Raw genomic sequence first — 22,636 nt, forward strand, 5'->3', positions numbered from 1 at the left:
TTTTTTATTATTATAATTTATTGTTTGTATTCTTCTGCTATCTGCTACTATGTTTTTCGACTATACAATTTAAGCAATTAATAATAAATCTGTACAAATCATAAATTATTTAATGTAATAATTTACTATAAATTAACCCATTACAGGATGTTTGGGTTATAAATTAACTGGGTAATGGGTAGGTATTACAACAAATTAAAACGTAACTTGATTCACTATTATTTAAAAAAAAAAAATGAATATTTTTTCTATTTTTCAGTAGGTAGATAAAAAAATTTTTTTGTAGTTTGAATTTAATTTAAACTTTTTATATACTTCATTGATATGGAGAACGGTGACAATGGTATAAATGGTTGTAGAAAAGTAGCATTAATTACAGGAATCACTGGGCAGGTACATAAATTATATAAGTATATTTATTGTGAATATATTATTAATTGTTTTAATTGTAGGATGGATCATACTTAGCCGAGTTATTGCTAGATAAAGGATATGAAGTTCATGGTATTATACGGCGTTCAAGCACTTTTAACACTGGTCGTATAGAACATCTCTACTTAGATCCTAAATCACATATGGAAGGCAAAATGAAACTTCACTATGGTGACATGACCGATAGTAGTTGTCTAGTGAAAATTATAGGAATGGTGAAACCTACTGAAGTTTATAATTTAGCTGCTCAAAGTCATGTAAAGGTAGGTTGTTTAAAATAATTAGATATCTTGTGATTTTTGTTTATATTAATAATTTTATTTTAGATTTCATTTGAACTAAGTGAATATACAGCTGAAGTAGATGGTGTTGGGACTCTCAGGTTACTAGATGCCATTAGAGCATGTCAGTTAGAAAACAATGTACGTTTTTATCAAGCTTCTACTTCAGAATTATATGGAAAAGTTGTCGAAATACCACAAAAAGAAACTACTCCGTTTTACCCTAGATCTCCATATGGTATTATTTCGTATTAATGACTACATTTTTAGATTAAAATAATATTTGGCTTTGTTTTTTGCAAAGTGTAATTCCTGATTATTAACAATAGTTAAATGTATTTAAAATGTTTAGCATGTGCCAAATTATATGCTTATTGGATTGTAACAAACTATCGAGAGGCATACAATATGTATGCTTGCAATGGAATTCTGTTTAACCATGAAAGTCCAAGAAGAGGAGAAAACTTTGTAACTAGAAAAATTACCAGATCAGTAGCAAAAATAGCAATTGGTTCATTAGATTGTATACAACTAGGAAACTTAGATTCTAAGAGAGACTGGGGTCATGCCAAAGATTATGTTGAAGTAAGATATTTATTTTATATAATGAAACTAGATATCTGCGGCCATTATGTATAGATTTACAAAATATTTTTATATATATTTTATTTTATATTATTAAGAATAAATATTCCTATCCAGTCTTCGACAAAGTACCTGGGCATAATTTTAGACAAAAAATTGACATGGTCATACCACACAAAATCTAAACGTAAACAAGCAAACATCCGGCTACATTTACTTCATCCCATTCTCAAATCTAAGATTTGCCTAGCAAATAAAATGCTCATTTACAAAAGTTTGATCAGACCAGTTTGGTCGTATGAAATATAAATATGGGGACCTATCAAACTATCTAACATTAGACCATTCCAATCAATAGCTCTAAGAATCATCACAAATGCTCCCTGGTCTTAACAAATTAAAATTTTCATAAAGACCTTCAACTACCAACTGTTAAAGAACTAGCAACTAAACACTACAAAAAATTCCACAACAAACTAAAAGATCACCTTAATCTACTAATTCATCAAATGTCCACCACAAAAATTTTAAATAATATCACCCGCCGTTATAACAGGGACTGGCCCCGTGATCTACTAGATTCTGTGTTATTGTAATACGGGTGTTAATAAGAAAAAAAAAAAACCGTAAATGATAAATATTAAGTAATATTGTAGGTGTGGTCAGTGGGCCACTTCCTATTCAAGTTTTCATGTCACTGTTGTACTTTTATTATCTAAATTGCTTATTGTGTAACGTTTCACAGATTTTAATTTTTTTAAATCAATAAAAAAAAAGAAAAAAAAAAGAGTAAATTATATATTTTTCATAGTGTTAAATAGTTAATATTTGATAATTTATTGTATTTTTATTTTTTAAAGGCAATGTGGTTAATGTTACAACAGAACGTACCCCAAGATTTTGTGATTGCTACTGGTGAAATGCACAGTATTAGAGAATTTGTAGAAAAAGCATTTAAACACATTGGCAAAACAATCATTTGGGAAGGAAAAGGGTTAAATGAAGTGGGGAAAGAAGAATCTACCAATGTTATACGTGTTAAAGTGAATGCTAAATATTTTCGTCCAACAGAAGTTGTAAGTAGATTATTTTAATATATTGATTCTATTTTACAAATACAATTTTTTAAAATTTAAAATTTATTATTTTAATATTTTATTCTATTTTTTGAATAATGTATCATAAATTAATTATAATTAAAAACTGGGATTAAAAAAAATCAAAAATTAATTAGTATTATTCAGTAAACATCATACAATTGTGTTGCATTATAGTTGTTTCTGATAATGGTGTCAAAATAAGGGATTTTAAAATAAATTTTCTTTAAAAGTTCAAAGTAATAAATTTGATTGCTTAATAGTTCAAATAGAAAACTTAAATCAACAAAAGTTTTCTTTAAAATAACTTTAATGTTTGTCTAGTTTTTATATGTGGATAAGTGTCGGATATTGTTGAATACTTTGTGAACATATTTTATTTTTTTTGTGATCACAGTTATATAGTTAATATTTATCACACAAAATAGATTTATGTACTAAATGTATCAGCAATGTTTATTCTAAATTTAATAGTATACAATTTATCTTTGATATCCTCGGTGTAGGAGTTTTTCTATTATTATTTTTTTATGTTTACTAATGTTGTATGATAGGACTGTATGCATCAATTGAGAATTTACTGGATTATTATAATCATATGGCATGCATCTACTACCATACTATAATATTTACGTATTATAAAATAAATAAATAAATAGATATGTATAATCAATTTATATATTAATACGATTTATTGGCATGAGATTAATAATATTAATATATAATAACATAGGTGTATTATATACAGAATTATTTATAAGTATATTTCACTGAAATCTTTTTGGTTGAAAAATTCATTCAGTTTAGTATAGAAAGACGTATATATTTTTTTTTCTTGAATAAAAAACTATTTTTAATTAACAAATATGATAATCATTAATTAATTGACAATTATTTTAATAATTTTATAAAAATGTGATACAAGTATCACAAGAGCTAAATAGCCTTTGAAGTTGAAGAAAATAAAACAATAATATATTATTTTTTATTTAATATTTCTTTAGGTTATTATTTTATATTTTCAGTGGAATCAGGAATGTATTGTTTTAAAATGATATGTTTTTTTCTTACTACTATCTCATTTTTGGGCAGTAAAAATATTCAAATTTTTTTTTTTTTTGAGTGTGGTATTTGGTAGCAAATTCGATTTTAGTTGATACACTTTTGTTGGAGGGGGGAAAGAGAGGGTTAAAGTAAAAATTCTCCGGTACACTTTTCTTAACAATCAGAAATTTTTATATTAAACTAGTTTTTAACAAAATTGATTTATTTATTTAATGTTTTATAATCTAAAAATAAATAACTTTAGAAACTTGAAATTCTCATCAATTCATTAATCAATTTATATACATGGTAATATGGTATTTCAAAATATTTTTGAGCTATTTGCATGTAAATATAATTTTGATTTTTTTTTTAAAAAATTTATAAATTTATAAAAAATATTTGAATATTTATTTGTAGGTTGTTTATAAGTTGTTCAAATCAAATAAGTTCTCTATAAACCTAAGATTTGTAAATTGAAAACATGGTTCTTTATAGGGTTTTCAATTTTTATTAAAAATATATACTTCTACAAACAAATAAACTTAATTTTTTATAACTGTTCGAAGTTTAAACTCAACTTTTAAATATAATTGGTGATATTATAAATTGACTAACTATTTCTGCTCATCATATATCTTGTACAATGATAGATCATAGAATTCAAGTTTAACACATTTATTGCAGAGATTCACTAAACATCTGAGTGATACTCGCTTGCCTTCCATTTTATTCTTGATTTTTGTATGTTCACACAGTACACATATATTCACATAGTACAAAATTAATTTCATGTTTAAATATATTATTTTTTTTGATTGAGATGAATAAATATTATTTTAATTAGTTGAATTATATTTATATGTATTCTTAGTAATAATTTTAAGTAGAAAATTTATAAAAACATTGGTAGTTTGGTGAATTCTCAAACATTGCTGGTAGTATACTATTAATAATTACTTGTAGTTTTATTCTAATATAATATTTTATTTTATGCAATATTTAAGTGATTCTTATATAGACATATAGTTAATATGTGTGTTTAATTATAAAAAGTGATTGGTGGTTAAAATAATGTTATACCTCTTTTTTTTTTATTTTTTTTTTCTCAGAACATAATTTAAGTATGATTAGAATAAATATTAAAATGTGAATTATATTATTTATGACTACCCTACTGATAATATCTGCCCACACTTATCTGATAACAATAAATTATAGATACATTTTCAGCAATTTGAGTACATGTTTATGTATTATTATTTACTGTTCTATTGATTATTTCATAGTTAAAAATAATTATATTTTTGAATTTATGCAAAATATAGTTAAATAAAGGGTAGTTGAAAAATGTATTTCTTATTAATTAATTAATTAATATTTTGTTGATATTATTATTTCAAGAAGAATTTTAACAATCATAGTAATTTTAGACTGAAAATAGAGATAATATATTATAATTCAATTCAGAATTAAAAATCATGTTTAAATGTTTCTAGTATACTATCTTATAACAAACATGAATAAAATGTATTATTTTTTTCTTTATCTTCTTTTGTTCAAAATTTAAATTCAAATTATAATTTAATAAAACTTATCTTATTTTTATTTATTAGCTCATACAAGATGATTATTTTGTGGTTAACATTCAATATCTCAACAAATATTTATGTTTCTGAAAAAATATTTATTACATTATTTGAAGTCGTTATAAAACAACATTTCTTAATATTATTTTTAATTTTTTTTTTTTAATGATAACATTTTTAATCTTATATTCCGAAGCACTATCGTGTTTACTTTTTAGAGAATTTTAACGTAGAAATTCGAATTTTGAACGATTAGTTAGTTACAACTCATAAATATAGAAAGTTTAAGCAAAATATGAGCAGTGTAATGACAAATATTTTGTGAGATATTTAACTTCACTCATTTAAACCGTAATTAATTCGATTTTTATTTATCAATATTATCAGAAAATTACTTTGGGAAAACATTAAGGCATAGAAATAATTTGAATAAAATGTTTAATGATTTTAAGATATAAAACATGTGAATCAACATTTACAGTCTATAATTTTTTACATCATAAAAAAAAAAATGTTCTATAAAATAAAAGCAGAGGTAAATTACCCATGCATTTATTTTAATCAAATTTATATATAACTAATAAAATTTATTTTTTCAACATCTATATTTAGTATTTGTTATTCATATATGTATATCATACGTGATTAAATAATAAATTAAAAAATAAAATGGAAATATAATCAATTTATTTATATTTCATAGTTTTATATTTCTGATGTTATTTGTACTATGTATTGTGTATTGTTAGGTAGTAGTATATTTTGCCGGTGTTAATTTATAAATTATAAGTAGCCATTGGTAAATACTGGTAAGCACACTCCCCTTATTTTGCCAATGCAGGTAGGAATATGAAGTTAAAATGTTGTTGTTATTTAAAAATTTAAAAACTTAATTTTTTAAAACTTTAATACGGTTTTTTTTTTTTTAAATAGATAATAAAAATAGATTTTTATAATTATGTTGTTTTGTTATGTTTTTAAAATAAAATATTTTTAAAAATGTTTATAATTTTTGAAGTAATAAAATATGAGTGTTGAGTGTTAAGAAAATCACCCTCTATATTATATAGGTGTATAAAAAAATGTAAAATGGATATTATATTTTATATGCCAATAATATTTTCTTAATAATTTGATTTTTTTTTAGCTTTATTTAAAAAATATCAAAAATGTCGTAAAAATTATGTCATTAAATACTCCAGATAATATCTATGTTGATAGATTATGTATAAAAATTGTCTTATAGTGTAAAATTAAATTAATGTCAATTTTAAATTAAGTACTCGTATTATTACCTGTTTATGCAGGCATTGGGTATCTACCTAATAATGCTATATGATTTGTAGCATTCCAATAACTTTACGTTTGTTTTACTGATTGAGAATGTTTTATTTATTATAATTGATAATTAATAGTAGATAGTAAAATGTAAAATATTAGTGTTTTAGAAACTTTTAATAGTATACAAAATCAAATAGTTTAAAAAGTATGAAATAGTGAGTTTGACGTGCTGACTCGAAATAGCTTTGTATGCCCGTTTTTTTATTTTAATCAAAAATGTATTATTTTATTTTCTATTTAAATGATATTGGTTTGATATTTTGACCTTTTGTTAGGTTTGTTTTTTTACTTTTCAAGTAATGTTTCTAATTAATTTTAAAGACCTATAGGTCCAACTGACGCGGCTTCGGTGGTTGTTGTGCGTATCGTGTCACAACGTTTCATAGATTCAAATTTTTAAATATTATATCAATATAAATTTAAATTACAAATTTTTATATTAACAATTGTTATTAATTATTATTATATATCAATGAATATTTGTTTGAATAACTAATAGCATTTTATATGAAGGGTAGCGACCTTTGCAGGAGAGAGTAAGGGTTGGGGATTGGATAAAACTGCACGAAACTATACTGTTATTATCCACGATTATATTCTGTATTATTTTTTTTTACAGTATGGTAGATTTTTTTTTTTTGTATTGCATGTTTCAATTTATATAATTGAACAAGAAAAAATGAATTGTTTGCAAAGGTGTTCATCTCGTTCATTGTCTGTCTGGTGTATATGTATAGGTAGTGTAGAATGTTTGTGTTAGGCATGTGTTTATTCAAATAACATAATCGTTCGGTTTTTCAACAGCATAACAAATGAATATAATGTATACTTGTTTATTATTCCCCGGCAATATAAAAGAACATTAGCTTTGTTTACAATTTCTGCAATGTGGGGTCCCCGCTTGTCATTGTATATATGTATATATATATATATATATATATATATATATATATATATAATATATATATATATAAAAAACACATCCGCTGGGCATAAAATAACAAAGGCAATCGTCGTCGTATATAAATACACGTTATATTACGAATAGTATTATAATAATATATTTATTTTATCGATTTTGATAAAACCTTAGGCTTAATACTATGTTTAAAAATCAAAAACAAAAAAACTTATACGATTTCAGGAACTTTTACTGGGCGACGCAACTAAAGCCAAAACCGTACTCGGATGGGCCCCCAAAGTAAATTTCGAGGTAAACATCGATTGCACTTCGCAATCGATTTTTAATACGCTGATATTATTATAATATATTGTAATTCTCGCGTCATGTGAATATTGATTGTATTTTTCCAGCAACTGGTCTACGATATGATGGAAGCTGATCTAGCGCTCATGAAGAAAAATCCGTCGGCCTGAAATTCCTCACCCGTGCAATATTTATTTTACATTGTATTACCTATATAAACTATAAACCTCGACTTAGTGTGTGTATTTGGTTTAATGGTGATTTGTTATTATTGGATATATATATACATATTTTTTTTAGGATTTTAAGAGTATTATTTTGCATATTATTATACGTACCTAAATAATATTTATATTCTTGGACTGTGTTTGTCTTTAAACTTTTCGGGTTGGCGGCACACGTTTTGTTACTGGAGATCTATAGTATATATACTATATTAACTATAAAAGGAACTGGGAGCATTTATATATCGTGAATGTATTATGTTTTAACTTCCTGTGGTGTTTGACTCTACGCCGCCTTTTGTTTATTATATTTATTTATTTTCACTATTTAAAACGATTTTTACTTATACTAAAAACTAAAAACCACTACGTCTAATTGTGTTTTGTGCGTTAGTGCATCTATTTTGTATTTAATTATACGCTAATGGTTTGATCATTTTTTATTTTATTATAATGTTAAACTGTTTTAAATAATTTGATATAAATTTACAGATACATGTTCGTAACTGTTGGGGAGGAGGGGATTCAGGGGTCTGTATCTACTCTACATTTTTTAAAAGTAGAACAATTTTAATAGTAAATATTGACTAAATTTCAGTTACTGACTTGTATATATAGATAAATACCAGGTAACTTTTAATTGCGATTTTTAATTAAGAATACTTGAAATTTAATAATAAATTACAGTAGTTTTGATATAATAATAATATAATTATAATTTATACTATAATATTATGTACGGCACAAACCCAAAGATATATTATGTGTGGTATAATAATATACTATCAGAAAGATTTCATTTTTATTGTTATTTTTTTTTTTTTTATCACATATAATTTTATCTTTTATTATTATTTTTAAATAATGTTTTTTTTTGTTTTTTTCAGTTACCATTTTATTTTATTATGTTACAAGAAAATTAATACCTACTGTGAAAAAAAATGTAGAAAATATGGTACATTCCATAATATGTTTGTGTCTATATTACACAATGCATATTATATTCATATATATCTACACATTATATATTATATTTGATAAAATATTGATAGCTAATAAATTATTAGTAATAATTAATAACCATGTTTAATTAAATAACAGCATAAACATGATATATAATATTTTATATCTGTGTCAAAATAATGATATACTGATTACATTTACGTTTATTGTTATTTTCGATTTATACCTTATTTGCACTTATTATGTTAAAAAAATACTAAAATAATAATAATAATTTCAAAAATGTTGATTATGTGTTTTTAGTTTAATATATTATGTGGATAAACTTATTAAAATGATTCTGGTCAGATTTTTAAAAGAAATTATTTTATTTCATTTATGTCGACAATTGAAGTTTTAAAATTAAGCAAATCAAGTCATTATAAAACGAACTGTTGAAGTTTTTGAAGTCGTAAACTCGCAACGAAATAATAGATTATAAAATTAAAACATAAAGTCATTGGTTTTTGTATATTGGTATTTTTATAATTCATATTATGCATTATAATATGATAAATTAGGTATTAAAAACTATTACTTACTTATACATTTTTATAATATTTTATTTAAAAGTAGGGTTGCGGGGGAGGGGGTTAAGTGTGTGATTATTTAATTGAAATGATTTTTTTTTAAATTTTAAAAAAGTTTTAAGTATTTTAACCCTATAAACACTGAAGTTTTATTAGTGTTCCAATAATTTCATACACACCCTCCTTAAATTAAATACTAGTGGTACTTAAGCCTAGTCATGTTTTCCAAAATTTAAAAAGTTAGATATATGGTGAAAGTACAAAAATAAATGCCATTTTCCTTATACAGGGTCTATCAGAATAAACCCATGTTTTTCAAAATAATGCTACGCCAAATGTAATTGCAGTAAAAAAAAAAAAAATGATTATATCAAAAAATGCAGAAACATTGCAGTTTTTTTATAGTAATAAAATTTAGGTCCTGAAAATAATTTCAGTCATATGGCACCCTTGAACCGCAATTTAGAAATCCAGGCGCTTTCGACACGAGACCATTGCATCAATCAATATCTGTCCTGGAATTTCTCTCACAACTCGTTTGATCTCATTCTTTAATCCATCGAGAGGTCCAAGATTGTTTCGATAAACTTTTGATTTTAAGTGACTCCACCTGAAAAAAATCACATGTCAGGTCAGGGTAGCGATTGAGTTTTGGAATGTCCCCAAAGCTCGAAGTGAAACGTCTAGGGAATATTTTGCTAAGAATTTTTATTGAAGTACGAGTTGTGTTGTGATGTTACCCAATCTTTTCGAAACGTCGACGCTGAAGCTCAGGTAAAAAAAAATGGGCCAGAATTTCGGTATAACGCTCTGAGTTCGCAGTGGTCGATTACCTGTTGTACTCGAAAAAATAAGGCTAATAATTTGATTGACGTTATTTTCATACCCTAAATTCTATTACTATAAAAAACTGTATACGTTTCTGCATGTTTTGATACAACAATTACTTTCGGCGTAGTATCATTTTAAAAAACATGCATTTGTTCTCACGGACCAATAAAATCATTAAAATGTTCATATTTAATACCTATGATATAAGATCAACAGCAATATGTCACTATAATGTTTTAATTGGTAAATATAATACTTTAGAAACTTAAGAATAGATGGTTTTTTTGTGTACATATTTATCTTTTTTAGTATCTACCTGAAGGTGGCTAGTATAGGTCAAACCGCTGTGGCGTCATTTTAAGGACAGCAACAGGGTGTGTTCTCGACCATTTATTTCCCTACAGTTTTCCGTGGTTGAACCATCCTCCATTCTATATTCCACCCATGTATTGATAAATATGTTTATTCAATTGGCCTAATTAAAATACATATTATTTTAGGTAAATTGAGGTAAATAATTTTTTTGCACATTAACGTGTTTCGTATACATTTTTGTTCTAAATTATTTGTTGTTGTTTGTAGTATCCGATTGTATCATATAAACCGGTAGGATTAAAAACAAAACGTGAGACAGATAAAATACCGGAAAACTAAAAAGTAAAATATTGTACAACCTTGCACGTCCAATTGATAATTAAATATGAAAAAAAAAAATCGCATAGTTTAATTTCCATCGTTGACCTTATTTGCTGATTAAAATTTAAAAGTGACAAAAACGAAGCGTTCGTATATTTTATGTTATAATTTACCTACGTGAACAAAATATTATTATGTAATACTTAAAAGTGAATCGCGTTAGATTACGTATGTATATCAAGTATTTGAGTATTTGAGTTTTGGTAGGTATGTAATATTTGTGTACGTACCTACTCAACATACTTTGCTGGTACAAATAATATTTTGTAATGATTTAGAAAATTAGTTTATTGGTGTTAGATTTTATAATTTACTATTTACTTAATCAGTGCAACTATTCATATAAACACAAATATTAATATGAATTGCTGTAAACTAAGTGATATAAAAATAGTCGGTTTACTGATTTATATTTTTTGCCTCGGTAAACGTCTACTTATAAATTATAATAATGATAATTATAAACGTTCACTGATAAGAACTTACTGAAAATATTATAGAAAAAAATTCCACATCCACCGTTATCTTGGTAGGTATCCATGTTCAGTGTACTTTATATAGGACCTAGTAGACCTACTCCTATAATACCTAATATGATGGTCAGTTAATTTAATTTTACCTTGATCTTGTATCTACTAATTAGGTACTAGTTCTAGTCAAGAGGGTAACTAGCTGAGCTGTAGTCTCTAACTCTTTAAATTCAGGGATCACTAAAGTGTATTATTTCCGTTGATTATTTATTAGTTTTATTTATGATAGTGTATTAATATCCATTGAGTACTTATATAATTTCAAAGCTGAGCTTTCTTACACAATGTTTTTTTTTATGATTTACTGAGACTTTTTTTTGATAGGTACCTCCAAAATTAAAAACTAAAAAAGTTTTTTACAAAACTCTACAAACTATAAATTATATCTCTATACTTTTTTTTGAATTTCGATTACTCCCTCTCTCTTTCTCTCCTTATGTGATTTGTACATGTATATGTATATACATAGGTATACCTGCATCAAAATTCTTAAAAATCTGATCAATTAAATACACAATATACTGGAAATAATAAATTTAAAAAAAATTTGGAGAAAAGTTGCGCTATTATCATAGGTGTAATAGGACATTCTTTAAATGGTTAAATAGTTAACAAAAATCTGGTGCTTACGTATTATATTTAGGTACACTAAAAATCAGAATTGTAATTAATTTATTATTCATGGAAAAAAGGGGAGAATACACGTTATATTTTATACTTGTAATATTATTCACGCTAAACGGAAAAATTATACAAAAAAAAATTTAAAAAAATATAATTAGAAAATAATTACTTTGGTATAATGATAAATTGTAATCTATGTTTTTTTTAAAATTATTTTTAATCAAATATTATATTATTCAAAGCTATACCTACAGGAACCTGCTTGTATTATGTATAATATAAATTATAATCTATTATTATACTTTAATGTATATGCACTGTATGCCTATACACATATTAATATATGTTAGTATGAAATTTCGCAATCATTTTATACCTACCTAATATATATATTACGTATTTACGTGCTAATTTATGTAAATATGAGGTATCTTAAATGAAAAATATTTAATTTGGTTCTAATATTAAATTTACCTATCAGTTATAATGTACAGTTTATAGTTTTTTTTATTATCTATAAAATAGATCAGTTAAAAAAATTAAATAAGTATAACTCAGCTGTATATTAGGTTGTATATATTTGCTAAGAGTTTTTCTCCAAACGTTTTTCGGGTTTATAAAAAAACTCGAAAAGTTTCTTGCTTCATCACCGTAATGATGAAAATGCATAATTATTAATGTATAGGCACTATTTTTAGGGTAATTCTTTAAAAAATTAAAATTTTTTGTCTAACGATTATAAACGTTTTTGAAAAAGACAAATGATGGTGTATATTTTTTCAAAAATCATAAATTTTGTAATAACTCTAGATTAGATGTATATATGAAAAAAACATTAACACGTTTGCAGGTAATGTTTAAAATGTTGGTGTATGCACAAATATAATGTAAAACGTTTTATATTTTTAATTTCATCTTCATGAAACATAATAATTAATATGTTAAGCTTATAATTATCGTGAAATGTGATCAATTAGTAAGAGTGTGCAATGCATACAATTCTAGCCCTATAATTGATTTATGATCATTGAACAGACAAATTGTATGTTAAAATGTTCCATATACTTGCCAACTATACTTTTTAATTTGTATCGAAGCCCGAAGGATTTATTATAATGTATTATTATTTTGAAACTACTATATTACTATTTGTTTAGAATCTAAAAAGTTTATGTAGTTATTTTTTATATTTCTGTTGAGATTTAAAACTATAAGTATTTGTGAAGTATTAAACTTTGTAAATTGTTTGTAATAGATTAACATTTTTAAATATTTTTTTTTCTCTGATTTTTAATTAATATTAATATATCATAAAACATACTTAGTAATATACGTTTATAGGTTGACAGACTATCTTCGGTTAGAATTGTTTTTCGTACACAATAATTTAATCATTGAATTTAAATTTAATATATTATATTTACATTATAGTGACTTAAGTACTCAATAAGAGGGTACACTTCATACCAATTATATAGCAGACTAGTTATAACTTTTAAACTATTTTTTGGAAAATATTTCTAATTAACACCTAAAGTAAGTAGTATTTATATCTATTAACACTTTATCCTCAAGAGGTAGACCATGAAACTAAGACTAATGTTTGGTAAGATAAGTTAGAGTATATTGTTATAGGTTGTACATAGTTAGGCGCATATAATTATTATAATTACATTTTGTGACGCAGCTATACTCATTGATCTTTGTATACTTGCACTCATATCGTGGTAAAGACTTAGAATAGAATCTCAATAAATAGTCGCACCAATCTAAATAGTTTAGTTCCTAAATATTTTGAATATATCGTATGTACATTGTACATATGCGTGTAGTTACATTAGTTATTTTATTATGCAGATATCTTGAAGTATTGTACCGTAGTGTATTATACCTATATCCTATATAACCTATGCCTCTAAATACATAACATAATTCTTATAATGCATGGTATAAAGTAGGCATGAACAAAGTTATTCAGGGATCAGAAGGGACTCGTCGTATAGGCTATAGATTTTTCTACAATCCCTCTCATCAAATATAGATGTATGTATATGGAACCTATATTATACTTCTGTTTCTTGTCTAGGTAGGCACTACATATTACTTATATTATACCTATATATTCGATAAATACTTGTATAAATACTATATGATTATATGAATAAGTATATAAATCTACTCTATGTATAACTCTAATTTAAAAATATTTTCATAAATAAGCTCTATAAATTGATTGTCTCTGAGTTTTAAATTATATAGAGTGAGGTATAAGATATGCATCAAGTTGAAAAGTTGTAGAATAAGAAATATTGAACTTACAGAAACGAGATGTATATTTTTCAATTCAGTAGTGTATATATTTTTTACGTTAAGTTTTAAAGATTACATCTCTAATTTCAATGAAGAAACTGCGATAAATGTTCTCAGAGTGCGCCTGGGTCTCTTTGAGGGATGATATGGAATGACCTGCGTGTTTACTAGATTTGAGCATTTATGATTTCTTCCTTTGGGGATTCCTAGAGCAAAAAGTATTTAAACATCGTTTTTACACCCTAGAAGAACTTAAAGAGAGAATCAGAAAGGAAGTTAGGGTTATACCCATTCGAATGTGCCGACAAGCGGCTGAAAACTATCGGAATTGCCTGCAGAGTGCATTGTTGTTTACAGCCGCCATCTTAGAAATGTAATATTTAAAACCTAATGTAAAAATTAAATACACTACTGGACCGAAAAAAAACTTTATTTCTGTAAGTTCAATAGTTTTCATTCTATATCCCTTCAAAAACGTTGCATATATTATTTCTTACTTTGTACTACACGAAAACGATTTTTTTTATTTTGATATTCGCTAAAACAAAAACATGTTTAAAATCATAATAAATGAAGTACAATGTACATGATTGATGGAGACAAAAAAAGTGAGACACCTATATAATATTTATATAATATAGTTCTAGGCAAGGTCTTTAAAATTGTTCCGTACAATCTTTAAGAATTTTTCTATCTAGATCATTAATGATCTATTTATATGTGTTTTCTATTATAGTACCTACATCATTCAATTTTAAATTTATCCGTGATAATAAATATTCACTATGAAACTTATTATCGTTCCTAGAATCCTTAATTTGATATATAACTATAAGATTTTTTAGATTTCACTACTTCAAGTATTACTCTTGCATATACAATTCATTTATTGAAATTATTAATAGTATAATGATAATATTAATTAAATAAATTAGAATAAAGATTGTAATTTGGGCAATATTAATTTGATAGGTTTATAATATTGTCGGATTGTGTTAACAGATCGCAAATAATTAGAGCACTACTAATGGCAGTGGGCAGTGGCAGTTGCCTAGTCATGAGAAGGAATAAGGCTGATTTTTTAACATGTACTTACTTCGATAATTAAAAAATAATTTAAGGATTATACGTCAATTTATAAATTAAAAACATAAGCTTAAAAGTTAATTACAATAACCAATGTACCTAAATATTAGTAAATAACTTTGTTTCTAGTTTATCTATTAGGTACTTTATATGGAAATGTAGCCTAACCATTGAAACGACTCTATAATAAAATGATAATTAATTATATAATAAATAAATGTTAAAGTTTTAAATTGAAAATTTAAATATTTTTTAAATTTAACTTAAAAAAAAATAAAACCTAAAAAGTCATAGTTTATAGGTATTTTATGGTATAAATGTTTTATGTAAAAACTGTTAATTAAATCTTATTAGGTATATTTATACAAATATTTTCTTTTAGCCTAAAAATTGTATAGATATTCATATTGTATATCAGATTATTAAAAAAAAAAAAAAAAAAATAATAATTATTATTCACATTATTTTTTTAATAAAAATGTCAATAATATATAATATTATTGATATTATTTAACATTTAAAAAAAGAAACCATGGGGAAGATATTTTTTTTCTTACCCACTTCCGTTAGCACAATCGTATATCTATTGGTTAGGTATATCTATTATGAGAGCCGTCAGCATAATAAGTATCTAAACTAATCAGTAATCACATTTTCTAAAATCTATATTGTCTATGTACATTAACGAAAAAATAGATATAAGCTATATTACATTTTACGTGGTATTTTCATACAGGGAATTGCTTTTATAATTTAAGCTATTCTTGGCGAACCCCACGTATTTGAACTTCATTGATGGATACCTAATATTTTTTAAAAACGATTACAAGCGAGCTCACGTATAAATACTTAAATACTTAATGCATTTTTTTCAATGGAGAAAATATATTGGTGTAATGTATATTATTTTTCTTTTATCAGCATTTCGCTGTTAATGTTTGTTATAAAAGAGTACCTACTAAAATTAAACTAACAGTAACGCTAATATATAGGTATAATCGTAGTACAAGCATAAATATTGTTTGATACATTATAGTATAACAGCATTTATTCAAAACGATAAATTTTTACTGTGTTTCTACTGTTTCTAGGTAGGTATAAAATAATATGTTTTCGTTTTACTTACGTTCCAAATATTTTGTCGTTTATAATATTATTGAGTGCCATTAATTATTATTTCTTTAAATAAATGATTGCGTGTTCTACCTATAGTCTATTACGACGCACTTATTAATATATAAAATATACATTTATGTACGTAATGTATGTATAGAATATAGATAATGAGCATGTCCCAATCGTGTTTTTATTTAAAAAAATACACATTTATTAAGGAATTTTCTACTTAATTTTTTCATACCTACTTACAATAACAAAAACTCGAGTATCGACTATCAAGTCTAATATAGGTATTGAATATTATGTTTATTGTAAAAAATTATAAGCATAGTTGTGTACTTTATAAGTTTATCAAATCAATCTCTTTCAGCTCGATGACTGTACAGTTTTTATTTTTCATTTGCCTATTAATTTTTAATACTGTTGTAAGTGATTATATAAAAGTAGATAGGTAATTAAAATTAAAATTAAATTATTTGATTGCCTATATTTATATGTGTTATATGCTGTTTTATATGGGGAAAAAAATATGATTCAGATAACGATGTTAATGTATGAAAAGGTATATATTTTTATATATATATAACATTTATAATTTATACAACATTTATAATTTATATTAATATGATAGGTATTATTCTGCTTGAAAAAAAAACTTTAAAACTATTTAGGTAGGTATGTAATTAATGATTATTTGACGATTAAACATGTATAGCCTTAACCCATATTAACTATTATAAAGATATGTATTTATAAGACACGTACTTGATAAAATTAATTTGAAGTTGTAATTTTTAGTATTTTTAATTGTTTGTTTTTATACTTTATTTGTGTATTATTTGTTAAAAAGTTAAATATATATCATAATATATAATTTAGACTATAGATATTATACATACATAAATAAAAAAACAATAATGCCTACAATGTTTAAATTAACTGCACTACACTTTATACAGTTATTTGTTTAAAAGTAGAATATAAGATATAATTATATATTTTAAAATTTATATGGCATTATAATATGACAAAATTGATAAAATACAACTTAACTTATTGAAATTATAATTTTATTTTTGTTTTAAAAAAAATAATGTATTTAAATCAAGTTTGAAAATCTTACAAAAAATTGTACTAAATATTACAATAGATGTATTAATGTTTCTACGAATATATTCTACCTATAAAAAGAAATCAAAAATATAATAATAATAGCAAACTTAAATGATTTATTTTATTAAAAATTATATTTTTAAGTGATCCCTTGACAAAACTTCAATAAAATTGTTGTATTTGCAGAATTGTTGACAAATTTTTCTTGTTTTATATATAATATGTAAAAACGAGCGCTTATTTTGTGAATAATTCATACTGTAAAAATAAAAAAACATACAGGTACCATATAAATACTAAATAATGCCTAATGATTGATTGTATCGCAGCCATTAGTAATCATTTTTATTCAAAATTAACTATGTAAATTAAAAATTTTAGTTCTTAAATAAATAATTGTTATTGCTAGTTTTAAAATTAACGGTACCAACACTACCACCTACGTCAGTACCTAACTAAATATAATATGTAATATTGTGAAATTTTACTAAATATACAATTATTAACATTTATTTATAAAAATAAAAGATAAAACAGATTTGTTAATTGAATATGTTTGATGTGTTAACGTTAATTAAATATTATGTAATAATTAATCCGTTTACTATTTTAATCGGATGTATACATAAATAATGATTTATTATAAAAATATGTTATTACTAATAATTATTATTATGTTGATTTAATTCCAATGTAATACAAACACGCGATTTTATAACTAGTTTAAATTTATTATTTTTAATTTTTATTACTAAATTTTTAAAGAGCCAATCTCTGTATATCTACATTTTAGCGATACAATAGGTTTATATTATGCAAAATGCATTTTACATGTCTTTCTCAAACACAAAGTTCATTATTTAATACGTGCTCAGCACGAATTATATAGTAAATTACATCATGCGTAATTTTGAAAGTGAAAACCGTATTATTCGAGAGATTTTCTGTTTGAATTTAATAAGTAAAAAATCTAATACAATTTTAATAGATTCGAAGTAGGTATAGCAATATACATATACTGGTGTAAATAAATAACTCAAACTTGTACGAACGCATAATAATATCCTATAAGTACGTAAGAGTAATTTCAAATTAAATTTTGGAGATTTATTATGGATATGTTATTTATTATAAACAAGTAGTATTTAAACGCATACTATTTATTATTATATTATTTTTTTAATCTCTAGGAATATGTATGTCATAATATATTTTACATTGATAGGTATTTTATAAATATATATATGTATAAAATAGTTAAAACTGATTATTTTAATAAAGTTATGTTCATTACACGGCTATGTTAAAAAATATAATATGTTTGAAACTATATTATTTGTGTTTTAGTATATTGACAAATTCTAAATATTGAGATAAAAATATTTAACTATATATATATAAATTCCTGTATCTATCATGAATGTTTTTGAATTTTGATTAATTATTGTTTACGAGTTATTAAAAAGCCTAACACTTGAATTATATCACCCAATATTTTATATTAGGTAGGTATAAAAAGAATCAAGATCAAAACTAGAGTTAAAGTGAGGCGAATTAAAAATTTTAGAGACTTGTAGATTTCGATTGTACTATGTCTTTGTCATTGAATCGGTTTTATACTAATCTACTACTGCTATAAATGTATTAAACAAATTATATAATCCAGTGGTTCTCAATCTTTTTAGGACCGTGAGCCAAATTTTCTTCCAAAAATTTATCGCGACCCCCATAGTTGTTTTACATTTACAGAATCAAAAAAGTAATTTCAAAAAACAAATTTTTTATTACTTATTTACTACTTTATAATAATTTCTTACAATCTGTATAATTAAAAAAACTTCTCGTGACTCCCTAAAAATTAACTCGCGACTCCCAGGAGGTCGCGATCCATAATTTGAGAAACACTGGACTATAATCGTTTAAATTGATAAAAAAGTAATGAAAAATGTTAAATGTTAAATAAGTCAAAGTGATAGTATGTCCAGAAATAGCTAATATTTGGTCAACACTTTAAAGTTTCTATAGCAGCTAGTGTTTCTTAACTTTGTATTCTGGTGACACATTAAATTTTTTTATACTTGTGACATTATTAAAAAAAAAGAATAATTGATAATATTTAATATTTAATTTTAATCGGTAATATATAATTAAAATAACATAGGGATAATATTATAACTTATTTTTAATTATTATAGAAATTATATTAAATACTTATTAGTTTTTGTAAATGGTGTAAAAAGTATTTGTATATTTTGTGTCATTTAATATACTTGTAATAAATTTGGATTTATCTGACGACACAATGGTTCAGAAACATTGCACTGTTCTACAGTCATCTTATTTGAATTACAAAAAAAAAAAAAAAATCGATTTTGTTAATAACTACTGTAGTGAAAATATTATCGTTTCCAGTAGTTTTTCATATCATTTTTTTCATATTATTGACGAAAGGCTTGGGATATCCTATTTTTGATTTCGAAATGAAGTACTAACTTTAAATTCAAAACACTTCCATAGTTCCACCTATACCAGAACCTCTCTCGAACCTCGATGTTTATGATCGAAGAAGTCTTCTGTTCCAAGCTTGAAGACAACGTATACAAAATAAAAAATACTTAAAAACACTTCATTGTCATACTTACGTAAAGTTGGCACCCCGAATTTGTTTGATTAAATTCAAGTCCAAAAGTCGAGTTACAACAATTTGCAAAATTGGTTTTGGTTTCTTTGCTTTTTATGGTGTAAGAAATGTATTGCAAATTGTTGCAAATAATATGTAAAACCCTAATACTACAGTGTGGATTTGATCAGACAGAATCGGATTGCCAGTTGTATGGATGTTTATTTATGGTGCATGTATAGTGATTGTGAAATCGACGGTAGAATAAATCATGTGATATGCGGACAACAGTTTTGACACTCTCGACGGTACGGTTTTTCTCAGTGACAGTAGAACGGTTATTGTTTTTTAACAGGAAAAATTAATAATAGTACGTCTTATTATTCATAGTAATTTATGACATATTAGTCATGATTTATTTTGATTAGGTATGAAACAAGTGCGATTGGTATTGCAAGGGACGAAGTTAATTACACAGATAGTATATATAAAGATTACATATTTCCTGAAATGATTTTCTATGCGCGTTTCTACGCCTTCAATCCGCCCGTCTCGCCAACGGCAAAAAATGACATTTTCTGCGTCGAACCGAAGTGAAAGGAAACGAATTGTAAATATAAAAAGGAATATAACGCACGGTGGATTTATCTGATGATAATAATAATACTATATACACTAATAATAGTAATAATAATAATAATAATAATAATAATAATAACAACAAAAACAACAATAAAGTTTTCGGGCACTTTTTGTCAAGTGCCTCCCCTCCACATAAGAGGACTTTTCATGCGCACCATGTAATATAGAGGCTCTCGCTCATGGCTGCGTCGCGGTCGTCGTCATCGTCGTCGTCGTCGTCGTCGTTGTCGTTGTCGTTGTCGTTACCGCCACTGCCACCGCTGCTGCTGCACGAGTGTTGGAAATACTCGCTCTTGTTTGTTTAGGGTCTATGGCCCCATCCATCAGCCGAACGTAGGCGCGGCCCTGCCTGTTATGTTTACATTCTGTTTAATATTTGTTTTATAAACAAACATTTTTATTTACTTTTCCAGCGACAAATAATTGCTGGTACTGGTCGGCGGCGGCCACGGTTTTTATAGGTGGCTCTCTTTCTCCTACCCACACACATCCACCCACCCAGTCACCCTTATCCCCCCCGCCCCCTCCGCCCCGTCACTACACGCCCGCTAACGACCCTCCCTCGTCTGCGCGTCCTAGCAGTCTGCGGGAGAAGCGGCAAGCGCGTATAATATAATATACTCGTATATGTGTATAATTCTTCTACGCGGCAAGCTAAACATTTACACGTAAATACGGACACGCACACACGTCGAAAACACCCGGTCCTTTGGCCTAAACCAAACACGCGGAGGGCAACGAACCGGCGAGAAGCTTTTTGAGAGAGATCATAAAATATCACAATTATTGCCGCCAAACATACACGAATAATAGCTGCGCAGGTATTGAGTAGTAGTGGTTGAAAATAGGTGATATAATATCTAACACGTTATACAACAACTCTTTTTACCGGTGTCGATGACGATTTGTTCACAAAATACGAACATGCTGACGTTTGTATAATTTATATATATATATATATATAGTTATAAGTTATACATAACTATTTATATATACGTTAAGCTATAAGTATTACATAACTAGTCTACGAGCTTGTGGCTTGGTTAGTATTTGTGTAGTCATAAAGACTTTGGAAGAGGGAGGACATATTAGAATATAATAAGTGTTGCTTAAAGGTATCCGTTCAAAAAATGTTTTGCTCCTATATGATGATGACCCCACCGTGCTTGAACTTTTATATTTCTTCTCTAACCGAGAGGTTCATCCAGGAGTGGGCTTTATGCCTCTATCTATGTTGACACACATATTATAATATATTTTTTAGCTATACACATACATATTATATATACACCGTATATAAGTATGTCTTTAAAAATTGTTCACTCATCACCCCCGCCGTAATTATTCATTGCCCGCATGAATAAATATGTACTAAAAAATGTTATTGAGATTAAAATATTAGTAGGTATTACTACAAATACGAAATATTGTTTGCGCTACGGCGAACGCAACCAAAGGGATGACCCCGGGTCCAGTTAATCCGTTCTTGGTTTGTAATTTAAATATTAAATTAAATTATAGGTACACGTCATAATTGATCATTATTTAATCATGCATTCATACAAGTATCTTCCAATACTTTAAAATTTATTGAATATATAATATAAGAAAACACAGGTCCACGGGGACGCAAGATGCAACTGAAATAAACGATGATTGTTGTTTCTCTAGTTTTTAAATATAAGATGCTAAATAATTATAACTTAAATTAATTCGTTGCATTTTTGACATAT

The 22,636-nt window shown here is 25.5% G+C and overlaps 1 protein-coding gene across 1 annotated transcript; it reads left to right on the forward strand.

Moving 5' to 3' along the window:
• Positions 1-4: 4 nt before the first annotated feature.
• LOC112595503 (GDP-mannose 4,6 dehydratase) lies at positions 5-8,352 on the forward strand. The gene is made up of 8 exons (XM_025340750.1): positions 5-178; positions 260-393; positions 453-695; positions 759-951; positions 1,066-1,298; positions 2,159-2,374; positions 7,514-7,582; positions 7,684-8,352. The coding sequence occupies exons 2-8, from the start codon at positions 325-327 to the stop codon at positions 7,744-7,746; spliced, it is 1,086 nt and encodes a 361-aa protein (XP_025196535.1). The 5' UTR covers positions 5-178; positions 260-324; the 3' UTR covers positions 7,747-8,352.
• Positions 8,353-22,636: the final 14,284 nt, after the last annotated feature.

This window comes from Melanaphis sacchari, unplaced genomic scaffold (genome assembly GCF_002803265.2).
Source record: "Melanaphis sacchari strain LSU unplaced genomic scaffold, SCAv2.0 Contig27_pilon_pilon, whole genome shotgun sequence".
NCBI lineage: Eukaryota > Metazoa > Arthropoda > Insecta > Hemiptera > Aphididae > Melanaphis > Melanaphis sacchari.

Bases quoted from the DNA above. Each gene is read 5' to 3' on its own strand.
- LOC112595503 (XM_025340750.1), top strand. From the start codon at position 325: ATGGAGAACGGTGACAATGGTATAAATGGTTGTAGAAAAGTAGCATTA. The intron at 394-452 runs GTACATAAATTA...TTTTAATTGTAG, and splicing joins TTACAGGAATCACTGGGCAG to GATGGATCATACTTAGCCGA. The intron at 952-1,065 runs GTATTATTTCGT...TAAAATGTTTAG, and splicing joins TTACCCTAGATCTCCATATG to CATGTGCCAAATTATATGCT.